The following is a 27,034-nucleotide window of genomic DNA, read 5'->3' on the forward strand; positions in this document are numbered from 1 at the left end:
CGGGGGTAAAACTTGGGCGTCTTCAGTTCTGTACGGCTTAGTTACAGCGATGGAACAAATAGAATGGAACCTCCACTATCCACACTCCAATTGTCTGCCTTCCTGATTATCAGCCAGAATATTTGTGAGGAAAAGCTTGGACAAGACTTGCTCTCACTGCCTCCGCCAATCTCCTCTCGTCAGACATTCATCAACCTCACAGATAAAGGAAGATGTAATACAAGTTTTGTGACTCTTCATTCCTGTGCCGAGGGTATTTCTGTACCAGATCGGTACGGCCAAATCCGGGTCCCTCAGTCTTCAGCAAATTCCCATCGTCCACTCGGTGAGTCCTCTTCGTGAAGGCGGGTAGTGTAGGTTCCAGTGTGTCTTTGCAAGCTGTGCATTGTACCAGAGGAAAACCCACTTTGATGCTCAGTCATACCACATTACTGGAAGTTTTCTTTGTAGAACTTGAAGCTAAAATGCTCACACTGGGCCTTGATGGTTTTCGCCAGGACTGGGGAACCACAGAAGAAAACATGGACCTTTCCCTTCTTTTCTTCGGCAATTTTTTGAAAAACCTGGAAGTTGAAAATGAAATGTAAAGAGAAAAGGGTTAGTAAAGACAGACATAGGTCCCCTGCAGTCAGAATCAGGGGACATCATAACGGGGAACAAAGAAATGGCAGACCAATTGAACAAGTACTTTGGTTCGGTATTCACTAAGGAGGACACAAACAACCTTCCGGATATAAAAGGGGTCAGAGGGTCTAGTAAGGAGGAGGAACTGAGGGAAATCCTTATTAGTCGGGAAATTGTGTTGGGGAAATTGATGGGATTGAAGGCCGATAAATCCCCAGGACCTGATGGACTGCATCCCAGAGTACTTAAGGAGGTGGCCTTGGAAATAGCGGATGCATTGACAGTCATTTTCCAACATTCCATAGACTCTGGATCAGTTCCTATGGAGTGGAGGGTATCCAATGTAACCCCACTTTTAAAAAAAGGAGGGAGAGAGAAAACAGGGAATTATAGACCAGTCAGCCTGACATCGGTAGTGGGTAAAATAATGGAATCAATTATTAAGGATGTCAAAGCAGCGCATTTGGAAAGAGGTGACATGATAGGTCCAAGTCAGCATGGATTTGTGAAAGGGAAATCATGCTTGACAAATCTTCTGGAATTTTTTGAGAATGTTTCCAGTAGAGTGGACAAGGGAGAACCAGTTGATGTGGTGTATTTGGACTTTCAGAAGGCTTTCGACAAGGTCCCACACAAGAGATTAATGTGCAAAGTTAAAGCACATGGGATTGGGGGTAGTGTGCTGATGTGGATTGAGAACTGGTTGGCAGACAAGAAGCAAAGAGTAGGAGTAAATGGGTACTTTTCAGAATGGCAGGCAGTGACTAGTGGGGTACCGCAAGGTTCTGTGCTGGGGCCCCAGCTGTTTACATTGTACATTAATGATTTAGACGAGGGGATTAAATGTAGTATCTCCAAATTTGCGGATGACACTAAGTTGGGTGGCAGTGTGAGCTGCAAGGAGGATGCTATGAGGCTGCAGAGTAACTTGGATAGGTTAGATGAGTGGGCAAATGCATGGCAGATGAAGTAGAATGTGGATAAATGTGAAGTTATCCACTTTGGTGGTAAAAACAGAGAGACAGACTATTATCTGAATGGTGACAGATTAGGAAAAGGGGAGGTGCAAAGAGACCTGGGTGTCATGGTACATCAGTCATTGAAGGTTGGCATGCAGGTACAGCAGGCGGTTAAGAAAGCAAATGGCACGTTGGCCTTCATAGCAAGGGGATTTGAGTACAGGGGCAGGGAGGTGTTACTACAGTTGTACAGGGCCTTGGTGAGGTTTTGGTCTCCTAACTTGAGGAAGGACATTCTTGCTATTGAGGGAGTGCAGCGAAGGTTCACCAGACTGATTCCTGGGATGGCGGGACTGACATATCAAGAAAGACTGGATCAACTGGGCTAGTATTCACTGGAGTTCAGAAGAATGAGAGGGGATCTCATAGAAACATTTACAATTCTGACAGGTTTAGACAGGTTAGATGCAGGAAGAATGTTCCCAATGTTGGGGAAGTCCAGAACCAGGGGTCACAGTCTAATATAAGGGGTAAGCCATTTAGGACCGAGATGAGGAGAAACTTCTTCACCCAGAGAGTGGTGAACCTGTGGAATTCTCTACCACAGAAAGCTGTTGAGGCCAATTCACTAAATATATTCAAAAAGGAGTTAGATGTGGTCCTTACTACTAGGGGGATCAAGGGGTATGGCGAGAAAGCAGGAATGGGGTACTGAAGTTGCATGTTCAGCCATGAACTCATTGAATGGTGGTGCAGGCTCGAAGGGCCGAATGGCCTACTCCTGCACCTATTTTCTATGTTTCTATGTTTCTATGTTTCATCAAGGCCTCCACCCGCCCAAGTGCCGTCCGGTACATCGGCAGCCGACGGCACTTTGGTCGGGATATTCATGGCCAAGGTTCCTCGAAGGTCGGCGGGCGGCAAATGGACAACGTATGCCGCCAATCTGGGCGGCAGCGGGCGGGCGATTTCATTCTCGGCAGCAGAGGCGCTTGCCGCCCAAGTGCCGCCGAGGATGGAGTCGGGCCCACGGAGGGTCGAAGAGCTGAAAAAAAATTCACCAATAAAAAATAAAAAAACTATCGGGAGACCTCCAGGTACCATGCAGGTAAGTCACTGTTGAAAAAAAAATCAAAAATGTTCACTTACCTTTTTGTCAGGATCTTCAGACTTAGCCTCGGGGACAGACCAGCCTCCAGCCAGCGGCCCACCCCCGTTCTGCCGCCGAGTCCCACCGACTCCTGTGCGCAGGAATCTGGGAGCTCGGCGGGCGGGAGCTCAGTTGCGCCACTTGGCCGTCCGCTGACGTCAGCAGACGGTTCCCGGCGGCTCTCCCCTCCCGCCTGCTCCAGGCCGCCCGCAAAGTGGCACTGGGCGGATCTCCAGGAGGAATGTTGTTGGGAGGGGGCGGTGGGCTGATGAATTTAGGCCCCAGAGTGTATGAACCCGGGACTAAAGCTCAGAGGTGAGAATGCAGTAGCAAAGGTTCAATTTGAGATCCAGATGACCCAATGAGCCACCTGTTCAATCTACTCCGCACCGGAATTTAGTTGCAACTCCAGCTGGACCGTACGGTGCGCTGGGAAAGGCTCGGTTCATTCAGGACTCTTGCGTGAAGTTTAAAGTTTTTGATTCCTTTAAAGCAAATGGACTGAGAATCTAATCGGTTCATCCTCAGTCCCACAGGAAATGAGTTTAGCCACCAATTGTTTCACTTGCCGAAATAGGAAACCTCCAAGTGCGCATTATTACAAATAAAGCACTCTGAGAAAGGCCACAAACTCCCTGGTGGGAGGTTAATGAGGCAAGGTGACTGCTGCTTGTGCTGAAAGATGGCGGGTTTTACAACACATTATTAAAATACCAATTAATGCATTTTTTTTTTGCAATGCATTAGTGATTGTTACTGTAAAACATGTATCATTAGATTAAATTGCTGTCCGGGCTTTGATTCGCATTTCACACCCACATAATGACCGACTGAAATCGATAGTACAGAGGAAAGATATGGAGAATAAAAATCAATGATTTACAACTCCAACAAGAGAGCAATCAATGTGTCACTCCGTCATAATCTAAAAGCTCTTTTAACAGTTGTTATGTAATTTAAGAAGCTGTGTAAAGTGTCTGCGCTATAAATTATTTTTAATGTATCTATTCAACATTTCGCTTTTTAAATACAAAAAAGCTGCCAGATACACGATATTCTCACGGGTAACAATTACCAGCTTAGATAATTAAATTAGTATTCTCTTCTTGTCCTTTTATTATTTCCTGCTCCTTGATTTTGCTCTTCTGTAATGAAGGGTTAAGGGTTACAAGTTGTGCCTGTAATAGGGCCCCAGTTATTCCATCTCTCCAACCTCCTCAATGTCAACATTCAGTTTGTAAAGGCAGCCGAGAAGTAACAGCCCACCACAGAGCTTGCAGGTGAGTTAGCCTGGTTTTAAAAAACTATTTGTTCACGGGATGTGGGCATCGCTGGCAAGGCCAGCATTTATTGCCCATCCCCAATTGCCCTTGAGAAGATGGTGGTGAGCCACCTTCTTGAACCTAGAACTAGGAGGCATAGTCTTAGAATAACTGAGATGAGGAGGAATTTCTTCTCTCAGAGGGTTGTAAATCTGTGGAATTCGCTGCCCCAGAGAGCTGTGGAAGCTGGGACATTGAATATATTTAAGACAGAGATAGACAGTTTCTTAACCGATAAGGGAATAAGGGATTATGGGGAGCGGGCAGGGAAGTGGACCTGAGTCCATGATCGGATCAGCCATGATCGTATTAAATGGCGGAGCAGACTCGAGGGGCCTTATGGCCTACTCCTGCTCCTATTTCTTATGTTCTTATGTTCTAACCGCTGCAGTCTGTGTGGTAAAGGTGCTCCCACAGTGCTGTTATGGAGCGAGTTCCAGGATTTTGACCCACCATGAAGGAATGGTGATATATTTCCAAGTCAGGATGGTGTGTGATTCGGAGGGGAACGTGGAGGTGGTGGTGTTCCCATGTGCCTGCAGCCCTTGTCCTTCTAGCTGGTAGAGGTCGCGGGTTTGGGAGGTGCTACCGGAGAAGTCTTGGCGAGTTGCTGCAGTGCATCTTGTAGATGGTACACCATCATCATCATCATAGGCAGTCTCACGGAATCAAAGAAGACTTGCTTCCACTCCTGAAGTGAGTTCTTTGGTAGCTGAACAGCCCAATACGAGAGCCACAAACTCTGTCACAGTGGGACAGACATTCGTCGAGTTGGGGGTGGCTTAGCCAGTCATGTGATGTTCATAAGAACATAAGAAATAGGAGCAGGAGTAGGCCATAAGGCCCCTTAAGCTTGCTCTGTCATTTAGTACGATCATGGCTGATCTGATCATGGACTCAGTTCCACTTCCCTGCCCGTTCCCCATAACCCCTTATTCCTTTATCGGTTAAGAAACTGTCCATCTCTGTCTTAAATTTATTCAATGACCCAGCTTCCACAGCTCTCTAGGGCAGCGAATTCCACAGATTTACAACCCTCTGAGAGAAAAAATTCCTCCTCCTCTCAGTTTTAAATGGGCGGCCCTTTATTTTTGTAAGATTATGCCCCCAAGGATTATGTTCGCAAGACTCAATAAAAGCCCAGCCAGCTGGGTTCAGGGGATCCACTATGAGGCAGGTGGTTGTGAGCCTAGTGGATGAACTGGTAACGTGCAGTGTGATTGTTAAACATTTTGCTAATAAACCAACTAGGTCTAAGTAGCAATCTGTTGCTATGAACTCTTAAGCAAAGAACCCATGAAGCAAATATATTACAACAGGGAAAGTGTCTTGCAGTTTCATTTACTTCTCTTCCCTCTGTAGATGAAAACAGTTACCTTGCTCCAGTCCGGTCGACCTGGTTGTGTTCTGGTTCGCAGACCTGTAATGGAGTCACATTTCTCTTTCTTAGCCAGCAGGTCCAGAGCCATCTGTAGACCTAAAGCCTTCATGTCATTTTTACTGAGAGCAGAGGTCATATACATGTGCATATCCAAGAACCGACCTGTACATTGAGGGATAGAAATGGCCAATAAGAATTCTGGTGCTTGTTTATGAATGTGTATATATATATATATATATATATATATAAAACAATATTTTGTAAATGACTTGCGTTTATATAGTGCCTTTCACAATCACTAGCCCTCTCAAAGCGCTTTACAGCCAATGAAGTACTTTTGGAGTGTAGTCACTGTTGTAATGTGGGAAACGCGGCAGCCAATTTGCGCACAGCAAGGTCCCACACACAGCAATGTGATAATGACCAGATAATCTGTTTTTGTTATTGATTGAGGGATAAATATTGGCCAGGACACCGGGCATAACTCCTCTGCTCTTCTTCAAAATAGTGCCATGGGATCTTTTACGTCCACCTGAGAGAGCAGACTGGGCCTCGGTTTAATGACTCATCCGAAAGACGGCACCTCCGACAATGCAGCATTCCCTCAGCACTGCACTGGGAGTGTCAGCCTGAATTACGTGCTCAAGTGTCTGGAGTGGGATTTAAATTCCCAAGGCTCTACCACTGAGCCAAGGCTAACACCTACTGAAGCAGAGAATGTTTTTCATATTTCTATATTTTGCACCCATTGTTGGCATCAAGCACTTCCGTATCGGGTATCTCACAAGGTAAATGCAGAGTAAAATCCCCTCTACTCCAACCTAACAATAAATTAGAACCTCTCTGGTCCGGCACCCTCAGAACCTGACCGGTGTTGGAACAGAGAATTTTCCGAACCACAGGAGGTCACGCTTACCAGTACCTGTCAACATTGCGCGGGATCCTGTGTGTGTGTGTGCGTGCTGGCAGCCTGTGGGCGGCTCCCTCAGCCAATCGTCGATAACACTCAGTGACTGACAGCTGCTCCGACCAATCCCCGAACACACACACTGATTGACAGCAGCTCCAGCCAATCGCCGAACACACTCACTGACTGACAGCTGCTCCAGCCAATCGCCGAACATACTCACAGACTGACAGCTGCTCCAGCCAATCGCCGAACACACTCACTGACTGACAGCCACTCCAGCCAATCGACGAACACACTCACTGACTGACAGCTGCTCCAGCCAATCAAAACATTTTTTAATAAACCCGCCTCTCCTTCAGGCCCAGCGAATGTCGAACCACGGATGTTTCTGGACCAGACAGTCCCGGACCAGATAGGTCCAACCTGTAACAAAAAAACTCACTAACACCAACCTGCTATGTGTCTGTGCTAGCTTGGCTCAGTGGTAGAGTTAGAACGGCTCCAGGGCTTGAGCACATAATGTAGGCTGACACTTCACTGCAGCACTGACAATGTACTGCCTTTCAGATGGTGTGTTAGATCAAGGCCTTTCAGTCTGTTCTGGTGGGGATAAAAGATCCCACAGCATACTTCGCAGAAGAGCAGCAGAGTTTGTTCGATGTCCTTGCTAACATTCATCCGTCAACCACCCAAAGCAGATTAACTGGTCATCCATTTCATTGCTCTCTGTGGGACCTTCCTTGCAGTTGCCTATATCACAGCGACTACACTTCAGAAGTAATTTATCGGCTATGAAGAGCTTTGGGTTGTTGTGAGAATGTGAAAGGCGCCTATAAATGCAAGTTAATTTTCTTTTCTTAAACTATACAGGGGAGCAGAGGAGTTATCCCCGCTGTCCTGGCCAATAATTATCCCTCAATCAACAGAACGGAAAAAAAAGATTATCTCGTCATTGCTGTTTGTGGGAGCTTGCCGTGCGCAAGTTGGATGCCGCGTTTCCCACATTACAACAGTGACTACACCCCAAAAGTATTTCATTGGCTGTAAAGTGCCTTGAGACGTCTGGTGATTGTGAAAGGCGCTATATAAATGCAAGTCTTTCGTCTTTCTTTCCACACTGCTCCGGATCCTTCTCTAAAGACCTTAGAATAGAGCATTTGATTGGTGAAGTTTGCATGCGCACATTTAATGCGTTTGTACTACATGCCTGTATGTGCTATTTCCACACAAGTGTTTTCCTGTGTATATTAAGCTGGTTAACGTTGGTGTAAAAGTAGCCCACACAAGAATGTGCTCAGCATTGGTTTGTGAACTTTGCTGATTGGAATTTCTATCCTCTTCTTTAAGTTTTGCATCTAAGATGGATACTGCCTTTATTTACACTCCGGGCACTTGTATAATCACTCGCAAAGGATAGAAATTCACATGGGAATGGAGTACAAGCACACTGGGAGCAAAGTGGTTATGTTACCGGGCTAGCAATCCAGAAACCTAGACTGATGATTTGGATATGTAAGTTCAATTCTCACCATGGAGCTGGGGAATTTAAATTCAGTTAATTAAATAAACCGGGAATAAAAAGCTAGTATCAGTAACGGTGACCATGAAACTACTGGATTCTTGTAAAAACCCATCTGGTTCACCAATGTCCTTTAGGGAAGGAAATCTTCTGTCCTTACCCGGTCTGGCCAATATGTGACTCCAGACCCACAGCAATGTGGGTGACCCTTAACTGCCCTTGGAATTGTACCAAACTGCTCCAAACAAGAATCACTGCAGCGGTTCAAGAAGACGGCTCACCACCACCACCTTCTCAAGGGCAATTAGGGATGGGCAATAAATGCTGGCCTTGCCAGCGACGCCCACATCCTATGAATGAATTTTTTTTAAGTGCCTGCATCCAAATGCACATTTTCTACCCTAAGGTCTGAACAACAGATTGATTGCTATTCTATGGAGCTCGATGCAAGCTCGCAAATGTGTGTTAATATTGTGCCTAGACGTATTCAGTATCTTGGTACTGATATATTATAGAAAAAAAACACATATATGCTTTAATATTGTGTCACACTCTTAATTCATCACCTTAAGCTGTTCCCATCCTCTATGGTGCACTTGCAGCCACCAGTATTTCACCACAGTGTTTATATAGTTCAAAATATTCTCTCCAGGCAGACCCAGCTCTGGAAGGATATAATTGTACTGCCAGGTGTGTTTCACTGTTCACGGGATAGGAACAGTTCTCATTCCCATGGTTACACTTCAATTAAATCCGAGTGTGTCAGTCGTGGCTCAGTGGGCAGCACTCTCGCCTCTGGGTCAGAAGGTTGTGGGTTCAGGTTCCACTCCAGAGACTTAAGCACATAAATCTAGGCTGATACTCCCAGTGCAGTGCTGAGGGAGTGCTGCACTGTCGGAGGTGCCGTCTTTCAGACGAGACATTAAACCGAGGCCCCGTCTGCTCTCTCAGGTGGAGGTAAAAGATCCCATGGCACTATATCGAAGAAGAACAAGGGAGTTATCCCCGGTGTCCGGGCCAATATTTATCCTTCAACCAACATCACTAAAGCAGATTATCTGGTCATTATCACGTTACTGTTTGTTGGAGCTTGCTGTGCGCAATTTGTTGCCGCGTTTCCTACATTACAACAGTGACTACACTCCAAAAGTACTTCATTGGCCGTAAAGCGCTTTGGGACATCCTGAAGATGTGAAAGTTGCTATACAAATGCAAGTTCTTCCTTATTTGGTGGCTCAGGTATGTTGTAGAAATATGTACACTCTCAGTGATGTAAATTTGATCTGTGATCTGGGTTCACATCGTGTGGTGATAACTGAAGAGAGGAAATGTCCATCTACTGTTGCTGGCTGTGATTTGGCATTTGCGAAGAATAAGAGGATGGATCTACGGTTGACACTTCTCCAGTTGGTACCAACCTACCTTGTGGGGCCTCGTCTGCCTGGTCCATCTCCAGTTTGGTCAGCAGGCTGACAAACCACTCAAATGACTTCTGGTCTCTGTTGATCCAGATAAAGTCAACCTGCAACCACAAACCCTCACCTTTAGTCTCTTATAGAACAACCAATTGCAATGTATAAACCATGTCTAGTTGGAAGTCACACCTATTATCCCGAAGTTCGCTGGGGAATAAATTCCTGATCTACTGGTGTAACTTTGGCGGAAGATCAGCAGACCCTGCAAAGGATCATTTTTAGATGGTAACACTATTTCTCTGGTGGATCCACCAATCATCGCCGGTAAACCACGGTGGAAATTCCTGCCATATGTTTTTAAATGTGATATATAAACGAAAGCGGATGGAGCGAGAGCAGGCTGGCAGTGATCCACGGTATTGCCGTGGACCAGGAAGAGCATTCCTGCTCCGCTTGGATCCATGTCAAGTTAAGGGTACGGTAGCATAGTTATGTTTCTGGACTAGTAATCCAAAGGCCTGGACCAATAATCCGGTAATAGTGAGTTTAAAACCCATCTGGTTCACTAATGTCCTTTAGGGAAGGAAATTTGCCGCCCTTACCCGGTCTGGCCTACATGTGACTCCAGATCCACAACAATGTGGTTGACTCTTAACTGCCCTCTGAAATGGCCCAGCGAGCCACTCGGTTATAGAGATGGCCAATAAATTCTGGCCTTGACAGTGACGCCCACATCCAGGAATGAATAATAAAAATAGTGGAAACGGGAAAAATAGCTCCTTTAGAGTCCCTTTAAGGACCGTTGGTTAGGCTGTCATAGACATGGAAAGACTGAGAGGGGCATGCTCGCCACACACTCCGTCCAGTTTTGGTATTGGGGTCCTGAAAGAGACATTACACTCCCGATTACCATATTCAAGAGGCTTAACGCTCGATTCAAAAGGCGGCCAAATCCAAAATGGCGGCTGCTGAACTCTGGATGCAAATCGGATGCAGGAAATCCCGGCTCGATCTCCATAAGTTTGCCCCTCGTTTTACGCCCAAAAAACAGGCAAAATTGGGTTGGAATTTTTTTCTCTCATCGATCCCAATAATTGAAACATCAGTCACCGCACGCTGCTCTTGATCGCCAACTAGTGGTTGGACACAAAGTTGCAATCAATCAGCGACAACGAAAAGGAGAAAAATAATGAAGTACAAGAGAAAGGGACTGACTGTACTAGGTAGCTTGTTAATGAAAGTGGCTGAGCATTTGACTATAAATTCCTGTCCAGCAAACATTGAGCAGGTTTCATGTCCTGGCAGTTGTAGCTTTGGGAAGGGCACATCTAGTTCAGCTGAAACAAGACTTTACATAGGATATACAGCACAGAAACCGTTTATGCTCCACTCGAGCCTCCTCTCGTCTTTCCTCATCTAAATCTGTCAGCGTAATCCTCTATTCCCTTCTCCCTCATATGCTTGTCCAGCCTCCCCTTAAATGCACCTATACTGCACTATTTGCTGGAATTTTGTAACGCTCCTACGATTTCTCTCCCCAGGCTGCTCACAGCGGTGTCCTGGTGATTAATGTTCAATTCCTGGAGACTCCAGGACAACCCTGGAGGGTTGGCAACCCCTCACATGTCCATTTACCTTTCTCAAATTCATCTCATTATCCTTGACGTTTTCACACCAGGAGTAGCTAGAGTTTGGGCAGTTCTGCTTTCTCATGCGATACCTGCAATAATTAAGAGGCACAAAATGACCACAGCGAGAAGATATCGGGTGATAGTTTTTATAGCCAGATACATTCATGGCGCGCGCACTTACTGACAGACAACAATTAAGAAAGGGAACACTCCAAGATGGCTCTCCATGGGATGAATCTGATGATTCGATGCTCTCAAGGCACTTTTTTTATTATTCACTCACTAGGTGTGGATGTTACTTGCAAGCCCAGCATTTATTGCCAATCCCGAATTACCCTTGAGAAGGTGGTGGTGAGCCACCTCCTTGAACCGCTGCTGTCCGTGTGGTGAAGATGCTCCCACAGTGCTGACTTTTTCATAGCGGTTTGGTACAATTGAGTGGCTCGCTGGGCCATTTCAGAGGGCAGTTAAGAGTCAACCACATTGCTGTGGGTCTGGAGTCACTTATAGGCCAAACTGGGTAAGGACGGCAGATTTCCTTATAGTGAACCAAATACATTTTTTATTTATTTAATCAACTGAATTTAAATTCCCCAGCTACCATGGTGAGATTTGAATTCACCTCTCTGGATCCTTAGTCCAAGCCTCTGCATTACTAATCTAGTTAAATAACCACTATGCTACCATATTGGAACGCAGGAGCTTGAGCATTGGAGGTCACTGTGCTTAATTCGTATGATTTTCAAGTCCATTAATGGATTGAAATCATTGGCTATGCTGACCTCCATGCCTAATTTTTCAATGTGTAATCCCATCTCATAATGATCTGTGTCGGGACTTGTGAGGTTTACCCATAGTACGGAATTTACTTCTTTTAAACATGTGGCAATGATGAGTTGAGATTAAACTGCACCTGATATTGGTCCACCCTTTGAGTGTAACGCCACTGAGCTAGGCCTTTAAGACTTGATTTAGCACCGCAATCATTTCTTTGAGCAGTAAGAATGAATTTTGACTGCGTGCAAAATTCATTCTCACCGCTCAAAGAAATGATTGTGGTGCTAAATCAAGTCTTAAAGAGGCCTAGCTCAGTGGCGTTACACTCAAAGGGTGGACCAATATCGAGTGCAGTCTAATCTCAACTCATCATTGCCACAGGCTTCTCCCGGTACCTTAAGGGGCGTTAACTCACTGAATTTCCCCCCCATAATGTTTAAAGAAGTAAATTCCGGGCATGGCTTTACACCACAAAACCGCCCCTAAATTGGAAATCTTTACTCCGAGAGACCAGAGGATGCCTGGTATGAGAAGTGACGAACTCTCACACTGTCGCAATAAGAGATGCTCTTCTGAGGTTGAAGCTGGAGTTTGTTGCTGGAACAGAGTGCTCTGCTTCCAACTGTGCTTTAACTTTAGCAGCTGTCCTTTGGATGGAACGTTAAACCGAGGCCCCGTCTGCCCTTTCAGGTGGAAGAAAAAGATCCCGGGGCACTATAAGAAGAGCAGGAGAGTTCTCCCCGGTGAGAAAATATTTATCCCTCAACCAGCATCACTAAAAACAGATTATTTGGTCATTATCACATTGCTGTTTATGAGAGCTTGCTATGTGCAATTTGGCAACATTACAACAGTGACTGCACTTCAAAAGTACTGCAGTGGCTGTAAAGTGCTTTAGGACATCCCCAGGTCGTGAAAGGCGCTATATAAATACAAGTTCTTTCTTTTGTTCTTTAGCTGACCTGGGAGTGCTTGATGTTAACACTGGATTGCTGAAATGGAAGGTGTTCCATTTTCCAGCGCAGGTATGCCTCACCTTGACGTGCACAGAAATGGAACACATTGTCATATTTACTCCTTATATTATTCCCTGAGGCATAGACTCACCTGTACATGATGCTTTGCAAAATGGAGGCAAAAGGGGTGATACCAATGCCAGCTCCAATCAGCACTGCATGCTCAGAGGTGAAGATTGTCCTGGTTGGCGTCCCGTATGGACCATCAATGTAACACTGGCAAGGAGCGCAAAACATTCATTAATGGACATGCTTTTAAAAGGAAAAAGATACTAAAATTGCATTGTTCCTTTTAAAGGGAAACGAGATATAGTAACGAGTTATAGATGTAGTTATTTGTCTGTCGTCAATGTGACATGTTCAGATCCCTAAAGTGTGTAAGTTGGAATTTGCAGAACATTTCAATGTTCTACAACACTTCTTCACCTTCAAACAAGACATGAAGTTGGACTATGGATATTTTGCAGGGTCGAAGGAGCACGCTGATAAGCTATTACAGTACCTGTACATTGTCAAAATGTTAATTTCTCAGCTATTTTCTCGCATTCCCCTCCTCTCCTGTTGACTTTGTACTTGGGGATTGTGTCTATGGAAACCAGGTTCCGTTCTGGTAGCTGATCCGAGTTGACATTCTTCATGCGCGGACCTTGACAATGAGTCAGCAAATTCTTCGATTGTGAGAAGCATTATAGCCAACCCTCGTCCAATGTCTGCACATCTGATTTGCTAATGTGATATACATTAAGAACATAAAAGCATAAGAATTAGGAGCAGGAGGTCATACAGCCCCTCGAGCCTGCTCCACCATCCAATAAGATCATGGCTGATCATCGACCTCAACTCCACTTTCCCGCCCGATCCCCATATCCACTGATTCACCTCGAGTCCAAATACCTATTGATCTCAGCCTTGAACATACAGTACTCAAAGATTCAGCATCCGCAACCTTTTGGGGTAGAAAATTCCAAAGATTCACAGCACTCTGAGTGAAGAAATTCCTCCTCATCTCGGTCTTAAATGGCCGACCCCTTATTCTGAGACTGTGCCCCCTAGTTCTAGACTCTCCTGCCTGGGGAAACAATCTCTCAGCATCTACCCTGTTAATGCCCCTCTGAATCTTGTATGCTTCAATGAGATCACCTTTCATTCTTCAAAACTCCAGAGATTATAGGCTCAGTCTATTCAATCTTTCCTCATAGGACAACCCTTTCATCCCAGCAATCAATCAGTGGACCTTCATTGCACCACAGCCTCTAAGGCAAATATGTCCTTCCTCAGATTAACTAAACATTAACATTAACTTGAGTTGACTGATCACATAGCAGTATCACTTACTATTTATGTATAACTTCATATTCATGCATAACATAACTGGGTATAATATTTTGTAAATAGCATAAATCAACCTCAAACAAACCAAGATTATTGTCTCGAAGGTCAAGCTTATTCAAGAGGCCTTGAATTAGTAATTGTTTCCAAAACTTTATCCTCACAGATGAGCAACAGACAAAGCCACTAGCATCGTATCATAGTATCACTTTGGTGCACAACATTCTTGCCTCCAAGTCAAAAGGTTTGGGATTCAGCCCTTCTCCATGACTGGACCACATAGTGCAGTATTGAGGGAGTGCTGCTTTCTCAGAGGTGCTGTCCTTTGGGTGAAATATCAAACCTAATCTCTCTCTGTCTTTTCTGATGGTTTGGGTGAATGTTAAAGATCGCACGGTATAACATAAAGAAGAGCAGAGAATTCTCCTGGTATCTTTTAACCTAAAAAAGATGAACTGTTCATTGTTATTTGTCAGTGGTCAGTGCCAGCCGTGGCTCAGTGGGCAGCACTCTCTTGCCTCTGAGTCTGAAGGTTGTGGGTTCAAGTCCCACTCCAGGGACTTGAGCACCAAAAATCTAAGCTGACACTCCAGTGCAGTGCTGAGGGAGTGCTGCACTGTCAGAGGTGCCGTCTTTCAGATGAGACGTTAAACCGAGGCCCTGTCTGCTCTCTCAAGTGGATGTAAAAGATCCCACGGCACTATTTCGAAGAAGCAGGGGAGTTTTTCCTGGGGCCAATATTTATCCCTCAATCAACATCACGATAAACAGATTATCTGGTCATTATCACATTGCTGTTTGTGGGAGCCTGCTGTGTGCAGATTGGCTGCCACATTTCACACACTTCACAGTGACTACACTCCAAAAGCACTTCATTGACTGTAAAGCGCTTTGAGAGGCCCGGTGGTCGTGAAAGGCGCTATATAAATGCAAGTCTGTCTTTCTTGTTATGCCACGCTGTGTGCAAAACTGCCAGCATGTTTACGTACATGACAGCGGCGACAATTCTTCAAAGTAATTTATTGTCTCGGAAGCAATTTTCTGTTCCTGAAAGATATGACAAGCAGCTGTCTCGAGGTCCCACGCAGCTGATGGGCCAGCTTTGGAATAGAAAAATTGCGCATGCGCAGAATTTTGAATGTGCCACGCAGCCCGTTAAAAGGGCAGCGCAGACCAAAATAAATTAGAGGGAACATTGGTGATAATGTGCTACATTTAAAACATCTATTTTTAATGTTTGAAACTTTTTTTTTACCTTAATGTTGCAGTATCGATGATTCTCACTCAGTTTCGTAGAGACCTTAACGAAAAAAGAGAAATCATTACTGAGTTGGTGATAACATGCAGCTGTCCAAGTCAATTATTGTATATTCATCTCGGCTCCTTACAATCGTAGAAATTTACAGCACAGAAGGAGGCAATTTCGGCCCATCGTGTCCGCACCAGCCGACAAAGAGCTAGCCAGCCTAATCCCACTTTTCAAGCTCTTGTCCGTAGCCCTGTAGGTTACGGCACTTCAAGTGCACATTCAAGTACTTTTTAGATGTGGTGAGGGTTTCTGCCTCTACCACCCTTTCAGACAGTGAGTTCCAGACCCCCACCACCCTCTGGGTGAAGACATTTCCCCTCAAATCCCCTCTAAACCTCCTACCAATTACTTTACTATGCCCCCTGGTCGTTGACCCCTTTGCTAAGGGAGATAGGTCCTTCCTATCCAACTCTATCTTGGCCCCTCACAATTTTATACATCTCAATCAGATCTCCTCTCAGCCTCCTCGGTTCCAAAGAAAACAAACCCAGCCTATCCAATCTTTCCCCAACGCTTCTTATTCCTCTCCCAATTTCCTTCCCTCCTTCCCCAAAGGTGTTGACTCATGGTGAGGTACGATCACATGGACATTGGGAGTGATCTGGGTGAGCTAAGAGGGTATCAGAGCTCGGGCTGACTCTGACCATATCTGATATCTCTACACACGCACTTTCAGCCGCAGTGACCGCACGACACTCAGGACTGGGGAGGGAACCTGGCTGTGTTTCCCTCTCTCTAGCTCTGGGGTACTGAGATCAACCGTAGCACAGTAATTCAGCACAGACCAGGGTTTGTACTGGAGACCTGCCTGGTCTCTGTGCTTCAGTATCACACTGGGTGATAGTTATCCACTAAACCGGGATTAGGGGTTTGCCAACTCTGATTGGACGTATTTCCCAGAGGTTTTGTCACATGACCTCCTGCCCTCCTGCCCCCCCCCCCCCCGTCAGCCCCCCCACCCCCCAACCATCCGTCTGCCCAAGCAGCCTGTTTTCACGTTGCAAATATTTTTATAACCAATAAACAAAAACGTTCAAAGAAAATGAACAAAAGGCCCCATCTGCCCTCTCAAGAATGCGTAAAAGATCCCACGACACCATTCGAAGAAAGAACAACTTGGTTTTATATAGCACCTTTCACGACCACCAGACATCTCAAAGCACTTTACAGCTAATGAAGTACTTTTGGAGTGCAGTCACTGTTGTAATGTGGGAAATGCAGCAGCCAATTTGTACACAGCAAGCTCCCACAAACAGCAATGTGATAATGCCCAGATAAGCAGGTTCTTGTCAAGTTGATTGAGGGATAACTATTGGCCAGGGACACCAGGGATAACTCCCCTGCTCTTCTTCGAAATAGTACCATGGGAACTTTTGCGTCCATTTGAGAGGACAGACAGGGCCTCGGTTAAACGTCTCATCCAAAAGGCGGCACCTCCGACAGTGCAGCACTCCCTCAGCACTGCACTGGGAGTGTCAGTCTAGATTTATCATACTCTTGTCCCTGGAGTGGGACTTGAACCCACAACCTTCTGACTCAGAGATGAGTGTGCTACCCACTGAACCACAGCTGACAGTGAAGAACAGGGGAGTTATCCCCAGTGTCCTGGCCAATATTTATCACTCAATCAACATTACCAAAAACAGATTATCTGGTCATTATCACACTGCTGTTTGTGGGAGCTTGCTGTGCGCAAATTGGCTGCCACATTTCCCACATTACAACAGTGGGTACACTTCAAAAAGTACTTCGTTGGCTGTAAAGCGCTTTGGGATGCCCTGAGCCCGTGACAAACGCAATATAAATGTGAGTTCTATCTTTATTTCTTCGAGTCAGCGTAAGGCTGGTCTTGTGCAGCACCTTGTGGATAACTCCAGGATGACAGGTGCAGAAGGGAACCGCATCCAAAGCAAGGAGAACCAAAGGGGAGAAAATAAAAACTTAAAATGCAGCGGAGATAAAGAGTGCGAATTAATATGCAGACATGAAAGCAGTTGCTCCTGGCAATCTAAGCAGGAACAGTGTGCAGTTGGAGATAAAGTTGCTTTGCTCCAGGGCTAATAAAGGTAAGAGGACTTCGTCAAATTCTTCAACAAACCTCTTCTCTGCAGCCTCTGGCATCTCTGCATTGCAATGTAATTACTTTTTTTAATTGTGTGTGTTATTTGTAACTTGCAACATTAATGAAGAAAAGGAAAACAGCTTTTTACAGGACAGCTGAACCCAGGGTGCCCCCATCAGAGAGTTGAGCACAAAAATCCAGGCCGACACTCCAGTGCAGTGCTGAGGGAGCGTTGCACTGTCGAGAGTGCCATCTTTCGGATGAGACGTTAAACCAAGGCCCTGTCTGCTCTCTCAGGTGGATGTAAAAGATCCCATGGCACTATTTCGAAAAAGAGTAGGAGAATTATCCCCGGTGTCCTGGTCAATATTTATCTCTCCATCAGCATAACAAAAAAACAGGTTATCTGGTTATCATCACATTGCTGTTTGTGGGAGCTTACTGTGCGCAAATTGGCTGCCGCATTTCCTACATTACAACAGTGACTACATGTAATGTATGCCCCTGTGAGTATGCTCACAAGTTTGTAGAGCGGTCGAGTTGTGAGTGGCTCAGCCAGTCACGTGACGTTCACAAGACTCAATAAAATCCCAGCCAGTTGGGTTCGGGGGATCCACGATGAGGCAGGTGGTTGTGAGCCTGGTGGAAGAAACTGGTAATGTGTCGTGTGATTGTTAAACCTTTGCTAATAAACCAACTGGTTGTTAATAGCTAATGTGTTGCTATGAATTCTTAAGCAAAAACCCATGAAGCAAATACATTACACTACACATCAAAAAAGTATTTCATTGGCTGTAAAGCACATTGGGATGTCTGGTGGTTTTAACCTGAGAGGGAAGACAGGGCATCAGTTTAACATCTCATCCAAAAGGCAGCACCTCCGACAGTGCAGTTCTCCCTCAGCACTGCACTGGAGTGTCAGCCTAGATTTATGTGCTTAAATCCCCAAAGTTGGACTTGAACCCACAACCTTCTGACTCAGAGGCAAGAGTGCTACCCACTGAGCCACAGCTTAGTTATTGCTGACATGGTATTTACAGCACAGAAACAGGCCATTCGGCCCAACAGGTCTATGCCAGTGTATGTGCTCCACACGAGCCTCTTCCCACTCTACTCCATCTAACATCATCAACATATCCTTCTATATACCCTTGGCTGGTTCATACCTCTCTGAGTTGAGAGCCATCTGTAACATCCAGTTTGATGCTGACCTCCAAGGGTTCACTCTGGCTGCGTCTGCACGATTTATATGATGTCAGCTCCACTGTGTCATCCTTGTTGGTCGCTACTGAATCGTTAGAGGCTGCCGAGTTAAACAAGCGCTTCTAGCAATAGCAAAATAAACAAAACAACAAACCTAAGTGGTGTAGGAAGAATAACTGTAAGGTTAGCCGATAGCAGTAAAGACATCTTCCTGCAATTATATAGGGCTCTGGTGAGACCACACCTGGAGTATTGTGTACAGTTCTGGTCTCCTTACCTAAGGGAGAATATACTTGCCATAGAAGGAGTGCAGCAAAGGTTCACCAGACTGATTCCTAGGTTGGGGGGATTGTCCTTTGAGGAGAGGTTGAGTAGACTAGGCCTATATTCACTTGAGTTTAGAAGAATGAGAGGTGATCTAATTGAAATATACACAATTCTTACAGGGCTTGACAGGGTAGATGCAGGGAGGATGTGGGGAGTCCAGAACCAGGGGTCACAGTCTCAGAATAAGGGGTCGGCCATTTAGGACTGAGGTGAGGAAAAATTTCTTCACTCAGAGGGCGGTGAATCTTTGGAACTCTCTACCCCAGAGGGCTGTGGAGGCTCAGTTGTTGAATATAGATGAGGAAAGACGCACAAAGGTCACTGAATTCCCCCCCAACCGGGTTTTCGCCAAAGTGGGTGAAATAGCACCAAATACCCAGTCGCAAAATTGTCGAATTTCTAGCCCTTCTAGAGTCTGAACCACAGGCAGTTTATCAGCACCCTCTCAATTCCTCAATATGTTGTTGCCTAGCAACACCTGGGGTACAGACAGTATCTGCAAATTTAACACTGTTTAACATTCTTTATGGTTCCCCTGGGCACTACAGATGGCAGACCCGCAATCGATTCATGAAATTTGAGCAGGAGTGACTTAAACGCAAGAATTGCGTGGAAGTCCTTCTGTACCAGGTAACTTCAATAGAAATGCTACTGAATAGCAATAATATTGGGATTTGCATCAGTTGTAAATTCAGGAATTTTTCTCTAGGATTGCTTTCTCTTCCCAAGCTTGTTCCACCTTCAAATATCTGGCCTGGGGCAAGAAGGACGTTGGGAAAGGTCTTAACAGGAGATAGAGGGACAGGGGAATGCTTGGTTCAAGAGTGACAGATAGATGTTCCGATTAGTTGGACAACGTGACAATGTCCTTTCCTGCAGGATATAAGGCCATTTCTCACAGGCTTGGCACTAAGAACTTGAACATATCCAGGTAGGGTTGAGTTGCAATAATTGGCAGGTACAGACCTTGGTCCATTGGATTTGGTTTGATTACCCCGCAAGGTTACAGCTTGGCTCATGCATTGTTGGTGAATACAATGGCAGCAATAATGATCGGGCGGCAACGTTTAAAGCTCAGCACAAAGTTGACCAACTACGAGCCGAAATGGGAATGGGCTCCATCAAATATAAAAAGATCGGAAAAATGGCCAACTTTGGAAAATAGCATAAACCTGTTAATAGGAACTCATTTATAAAACCGGGGGTTGTGGCGAGGAGCAGGTTCAGTGAAAAACAACACAAACAGGAGGGCAGACCTGTGCACACTTCTGGTGTTTCTTGTTCCTCAGGTTAGTTGTCAGCCGCTTTGGTTCATTGCCCACAAGCTCAGGTTGTCGGAAGTATTCATAGAGTTGGTTGGTCCACTGGCCCAGGGACCGGATATGAAGCCAAATGGAATCTGCAGATTAAAACAAGTGCAAGCATCACAAACACCATCGTCTGGCAAATGGTGTGATTCAATATACAGTCACAGATGTCGCTCTTCGTGCATGGTTTAAAGTTCGGAGGGCAAGTCGTCACAAACTCACCATTCTGCTGCATATTCATGTCTTCGCTTTGACTGGGAATGGAGAGATCCAGTTGGCTGGTCACTCTTTACTTATAATAGTTATAGCAGTAGATAGAAAGATAGAAAGAAAGATAGAAAGATAGAAAGATAGAAAGAAAGAAAGAAGCAGGAGTAGACCATTTGGCCCCTCGAGCCTGCTCCGCCATTCAATAAGATCATGGCTGATCTGATCATGGACTCAGCTCCACTTCCCTGCCCGCTCCCCATAACCCTTTATTCCCTTATCGCTCAAAAATCTGTCTATCTGAAGGAAGGAAGGAAGGAAGGAAGGAAAGGAAGAAAAAAAGATTTGCATTTATATACCACCTTTTACAACCACCAGACATCTCATAGTGCTTTACAGCCAATGAAGGGAGGAACAAATTATCTTGAGGTGAGGTCCAGCAGGGTTATGTGACAGATCTTAGCAGATCACAGCGGCATTGCGGAAATCCTTCCACATTTCCACAGGGAATGCCTGAGCCAAACAGGCCAAGAAGATCCCAGGTTCAATCTAGGTCTTGCCTTAAGTTAATTGACCTCAGCTGATGGTGGAAGAGGATCCACTATTGGCCTCTGTTCCCATGGGTGAGGCAGAGAAACAGCGATCAAAATTCCACCCTGAATGTCAGACAGTGCCGCCTGTTAGAACAATGATGGTGCACCCTGAGACTGAATAGCATTCCAATAAACCATTAAAACTCTCATGTGAATAATGGTCCATCGGACATGGCATTGGAGGATGGAAAGAGTCACGGACTTTATGGGATAAATGGAAGGCAGAAGATTAGGCAGAGAAAATGAGCAAGGAAACAATTTTTTAACAAAGAAATTAATGTAAAGTATACACCAAAAAATGAACGCTCAGTACGACCTTTAGCTTGGCAGAGTTTCCTTTGCTCAACATGTCAGGCAGATAGACTAGACACAGAAGGGTGTACCTTCTTTACACAAACTGTGTATTGTCTGAATAAACAAAATACAGCTTCTGAATGATACACGTCAGTATTTTTTCACGGGTTGAAAAGAAAGAAAGATTTGCATTTCTATAGCGCCTTTCACGACCACCAGATGTCCCAAAGCGCTTTACAGCCAATTAAATACTTTTGAAGTGTAGTCACTGTTGTAATGTGGGAAACGCGGCAGCCAATTTGCGCACAGCAAGCTCCCACAAACAGCAATGTGATAATGACCAGATAATCTGTTTTTTTGTTAAGTTGATAAAGGGATAAATATTGGCTCCAGGGCACCGGGGATAACTCCCCTGCTCTTTTTTGGAATAGCACAATGGGATCTTTTACATCCACCTGAGAAAGCAGACAGGGCCTCGGTTTAACATCTCATCCGAAAGACGGCACCTCCGACAGTGCAGCACTCCTCAGCACTGCATTGGAGTGTCAGCCTAGATTTATGTGCTGAAGTCTCTGGTATGGGACAACCTTCTGACTCAGAGGTGAGTGTGCTACCCACTGAGCCACAGCTGACACTACAAGCTGGGACAAGATAGGGGAGTTCAATCTATCTGCTCCACATTGGAGTCTTCAATCTTTCCTACCTCCAAAAATACATCCAATTGCCTCTTGAATCCACATATTGTCTACTTCATTGGCCTTTCCTGGCATATTATTCCAGAGTTTATCATCCTTTGGGTTAGAACTTCCACCTGACATACAATTCTTGCTCTTATTTTTTTTATCTTGTATCCCCAGGTATTCGAACCCTTCGTCACAGTGAACAAGTTGCGTGATCAACTTTTGTCAACTCTCTTTATAACCTGGCAAATGCCACTTAGGTCACCTTAAAGCCTTCTCTTTTCTAAAGAAGTCCATCCCAACTTCCTTGGCCTACCATCATAACGTAAGCAAGGCATAACCTATTCTCATATATCATACCTTGCTGCTCAGGAGCGCTGCTGATTGTAAACGGATGCCACTCGTATTTGGCTATCGCTGGGATGTTGACATACACATAGTCTCCTGGCTTGTAGTGGAAGAATTGCGATCTCTTGATAACTAGATGGGTTACCTGAATAATAAGAAAGATATTTTAACTACAATTTCATATGCAGAAGTCTTGCCTCTCAGGTCTACTTGTCACACTCCAAGATATCACACACCAGGACTTGGATAGTTCTTGATGCTGGTATCACACTGGGTTAATATGGCATTTGCCCAACTTTCCATCAGTGACCTCAGGGAATTTCCTGTGGTCAGCCTAATTTGGACATTTCTCTGCAGGCTCTGGGTGGGATTGGAAAATTATTGCTGGGGCAGATCTGGGGGTAGATGGTTGAGTCTAGGACACTGCCCTCAGGCATTCCTGCAGAAATGCTCTGGGGCTGAACTGATTGGCCTCCAACAACCACAATCATCTTCATTTGTGCTATATGTTTTAAGGTGGAAAAATATCCCAAGATGCTTCTGATTTTGCACTCAAAGCCAAGCAGGTGTAGGAGGTTCTTGTCGAAAAGAAAGACTTGCATTTACATCGCGCCTTTCATGACCACTGGATGTCTCAAAGCACGTTACAGCCATGAAGTAAGTTTGGAGTGTAGTTTATAATTTTATAATTTAGGAAACGCAGTAGACAATTTGCACACAGCAAGCTCCCACAGACAGCAATGCTATAATGACCAGATAATCTGTTTTTGTTATGTTGATTGAGGGATAAATATTGGCCAGGACACCGGGGAGAACTACCCCTGCTCTTCTTTGAAATAGAGCCATGGGATCTTTTATGTCCACTTGAAAGAGCATAGAGTTTAATGTCTCATCAAAAAAACTGCACCTCCGACAGTGCTGCACTCCCTCAGCACTGCAGTGTCAGCCTAGATTTTCTTTTGTGCTCAAGTCCCTAGAGTGAGACTTGAACCCACAACCTTCTAACGTAGAGGCGAATGTGCTACCCACTGAGCCACAGCTGACACTAAAGGTGGCCCTCACCTGTCTTCCCATGGCATCAAGTCAGATTCAACTTCAATAAGGCAGGCAGCCTGCTCCCAACACTGCTCTGAAGATAGGTATATACATCTATCTTCTTCAGAGAGAAACCAAGATGAAGTTTCAGGTCCCATACTACAAAGCACTAACCAGGTTGAAAAGAGTAGCAGCGGATAAGATAAATCAAGGAGCAGTGATCCTATGCTCTAGTTGAAGAAAGGGGTATCTATCTGTCTATCCACTCATTCATTGAGAAATTCAACAAAGTGCCATATAATATGCTTGCTAGCAAAATTGAAGCCCATGGAATAAAAGGGACAGTGGCAACATGGTTCCGAAATTGGCTCAGTGACAGGAAACGGAGAGTAGTGGGGAAACAGTTGTTTATTGGACTGGAGGAAGGTATACAGTGGGGTTCCCTAGGGGTTGGTACTGGGACCACTGCTTTTCTTGATGTATATTAATGACTTGGACGTGGATGTACAGGGCACCATTTCAAAATTTGCAGATGATACAAAACTTGTAAGTATAATGAACAGTGAGGAGGATAGTGATAGTCTTCAGGAAGACATAGACAGGCTGGTGGAATGGGCGGGCACAAGGCAGATGAAATTTAATTCAGAAAAGTGTGAAGTGATGCATTTTGGAAGAAAGAATGAGGAGAGGACATATAAACTAAATGGTACAATCCTAAAGGGGATGCACGAACAGAGAGACCTGGGGCTATGTGCGCATAAATTGTTGAAGATGGCAGGGCAGGTTGAGAAAGCAGCTAAAAAGGCTCACGGGTTCCTAGGCTTCATAAATAGAGATATGGAATACAAAAGTGTGGAAATGATGATGAACCTGTATAAATCACGGGTTTGGCCCCAACTGGAGTATTGTATCCAATTCTGGGCACCACACATTAGGAAGGATGTGAAGGCCTTAGAGAGGGTGCAGAAAAGATTTACTAGAATGGTTCCAGGGATGAGGGACTTCAGTTACGTGGATAGACTGGAGAAACTGGGGTTGTTCTCCTTGGAGTAGAGAAGGTTGAGAGGAGATTTGATGGAGGTGTTCAGAATCAAGAGGGGTCTGGACAGGGTAGATCGAGAGAAACTGTTCCTATTGGCAGAAGGGTTGAGACCAGAGGACACAGATTGAAGGTGATTGGCAGAAGAACCAAAGGCGACATGAGGAAAAACTTCTTTATGCAGCGAGTGGTTAGGATCTGGAATGCACGGCCTGAGAGGGTGGTGGAGGCAGACTCAATCGTGGCTTTCAAAAGGGAATTGGATAAGTACCTGAAGGAAATAAATTAGCGAGACTACGGGGAAAGGGCGGGGGGTGTGGGACTAGCTGAGGTGCTCTTGCAGAGAGCCAGCACGGGCTCGACAGGCCAAATGGCCTCCTTCTGTGCTGTAACCGTGCAATGATTCTATGGTTCTAAGTGTGAACAGACACTGGAGCTTCACTCACCTTCGAAGGCAGCAAGCTGACCTCCACAATCTGAGTGCCACCAATTCGCGATACCGTGATTCCCACTATTTTTTCCATCAGGAACAAGAATCCCGAGGCCACAAACCACTTCCAGAAGTTGGAGCAGTGAAGGATTAACAGAGCCCAGACCCAAATATAGCTCAAGTGGGTCCAATAAAACACCTGGAAGAAGGGGTGTGGGGGGGGGGGGTGGTGGAGGGGGAGTGGGGGTTAGTAACTTTTGAGGTTCAAACAGTTAAACACAATTCAACTTCAAGCAACCTACTAACAATTCCATGACTATAAGTGGTCACAAAGAGGATGAGTAATGGCTTGTGAATACTGATCACAAATTATCAATCGCAATAAATGTGTGTGTTATTAATAGAGTCAGCAGTTCAGTGGTATCAGACGCTCTATAAAAATAGTTTTGAGCCTGCGTTGTTGCACAACATCTGGCAGAAAGCTGACACCGTTACAATGGCAGTATCTTATAACCTGCAAAACACAGTCAGCATCTCCAACAGACAACAGTAATCATTTGACACAACCTTTCTGTATTATACACCCCGGTAGTTGGTTTAGTGCTGGATCAGCTGTTGTCAGTTGGGTTATTGTTCGGGAGCAACATTGTAAAGTTTTCCCCAGTTATTGTACGTAGCGCAATTTGCTGTCCTACTTGTGCGGCATTCCTTAAACATTCCCGGGGGCAGGTGGTGGTTGCCTAGCAATGCTCGCAACCAGAGAGCAAAAGTGAGTACATAGCCAACGTGCAGCGTGTCTAGCGTCAGCACACAGCTTCAGCGACTGAGGAGGTGAGCCAATCCGCATCAGCAGGACAAGGTCTAGCGCACAGAGTAAAGGAGAAGACTTAGTGCCCTGAGGACGAGGCAGAGATTGATCGACAGAGACCACAACCATCTCTACAATCCCAGGCTGGATTTCCTGCTCCTTTGCGCTCGAGGTTTCGCCCCCGGAGCAGCGTGAAAGGTGGCGGTGGGTTCTCCTGCGCCCCGTCGCGATCCTCCAGTCGGGTTTTGTGGCGGCGCTGAGCAGCACGGTCAGGACGAGCCGCGCCGGGTCTGCAACGCCTCTCGTTGCGACACCGGCAGGAGTTCGGACTTTTGCCCGATCCGTCCGCCCGCAATGACCGCCGCGGCGCAGAGGGAGGTAAGGTACTCCGCAGGTAAGCGCGAGGAGGGTCTGTTCTTTTAATGTTTTCAGCGATTTGTGTTGTGGTGGCCTGGGCAATGTTTTGGGAATGTTTTTGTGTTTTTCTTTAAGGTTCCCTCCCCCACCCCACTGCCCCCCCTCCCCCCCACCCACCCCACTCCACTGCCCCCCCACCCCACTGCCCCCCCGCCCCTCCCCCGCCCAGCCTGTCTCGGAGCGTACAGAGCCTGGCACTTTATTTCGTGAGTTTCCCATCTTTGCGCCACGAAAAGTTGTACAACTCCTCCCTTCGCGCTGCGCCCCCGACACAGGGCCCAGATGCAGAGACTTCCTTACCAAAGTGCAAACTATTCCCGGCCGGTAACTTTGCCATCCTCTCTCCGTTTTCGCCCCAAAAGCAGAAAATCCTAAAATCCAGCCCTTGGTGTTTTCCTGCTGCAACAAATAGCTCGCCCTTACTATTGTCCTGTAATTCACTGGCAGGCAGTAACTACAGTAGACAAGGCCGATATTCTCTAGAGTTTAGAAGAATGAGACATACACAATTCTTAAAGGTCTTGACAGGGTAGATGCAGGGAGGATGTTTCCCCTGGCTGGGGAGTCTAGAACCAGGAGTCATCGTCTCAGAATAAGGGGAGGGTGGTGAATCTTTGGAATTCTCTACCCCAGATGGCTGTGGATGCTGAGTCGTTGAGTATATTAGAGGCTGAGATAGATAGATTTTTCGAGTCCAGGGGAATCAAGGGATATGGGAATCAGGCGGAAAAGTGGAGTTGAGGTCGAAGATCAGCCGAGATCTCATTGAATGTCAGAGCAGGCATGAGAGGCCGAATGGCCTACTCCTCCTCCTAATTCTTATGTTCTTAAAAACCCAACCTTTCTGGCCTACATGTGACTCCACTCCCAAACCAATGTGGTTGACTCTTAACTGGCTTCGCAAACTTCATTGACACTAGGTCAAAGACCTAAAACTCCCGA

The 27,034-nt window shown here is 45.6% G+C and overlaps 1 protein-coding gene across 1 annotated transcript in view; it reads right to left on the minus strand.

The window, feature by feature from the left end:
- Positions 1 to 345: 345 nt before the first annotated feature.
- Positions 346 to 27,034, minus strand: part of nox5 (NADPH oxidase, EF-hand calcium binding domain 5) — a 49,081-nt gene continuing 22,392 nt past the window's right edge. Inside the window, exons 7-15 of the mRNA XM_070858501.1 lie at positions 24,884 to 25,066; positions 22,376 to 22,508; positions 20,191 to 20,333; positions 15,289 to 15,333; positions 12,796 to 12,920; positions 10,916 to 11,000; positions 9,288 to 9,387; positions 5,432 to 5,598; positions 346 to 563 (exon numbers count right to left, since the gene is read on the minus strand). Of these exons, the coding sequence (XP_070714602.1) occupies positions 429 to 563; positions 5,432 to 5,598; positions 9,288 to 9,387; positions 10,916 to 11,000; positions 12,796 to 12,920; positions 15,289 to 15,333; positions 20,191 to 20,333; positions 22,376 to 22,508; positions 24,884 to 25,066 (1,116 nt within the window). The 3' untranslated portion in view covers positions 346 to 428. The remainder of the gene's footprint in view (positions 564 to 5,431; positions 5,599 to 9,287; positions 9,388 to 10,915; positions 11,001 to 12,795; positions 12,921 to 15,288; positions 15,334 to 20,190; positions 20,334 to 22,375; positions 22,509 to 24,883; positions 25,067 to 27,034) is intronic.

The sequence above is a fragment of the Pristiophorus japonicus genome, chromosome 17 (assembly GCF_044704955.1).
Source record: "Pristiophorus japonicus isolate sPriJap1 chromosome 17, sPriJap1.hap1, whole genome shotgun sequence".
NCBI lineage: Eukaryota > Metazoa > Chordata > Chondrichthyes > Pristiophoridae > Pristiophorus > Pristiophorus japonicus.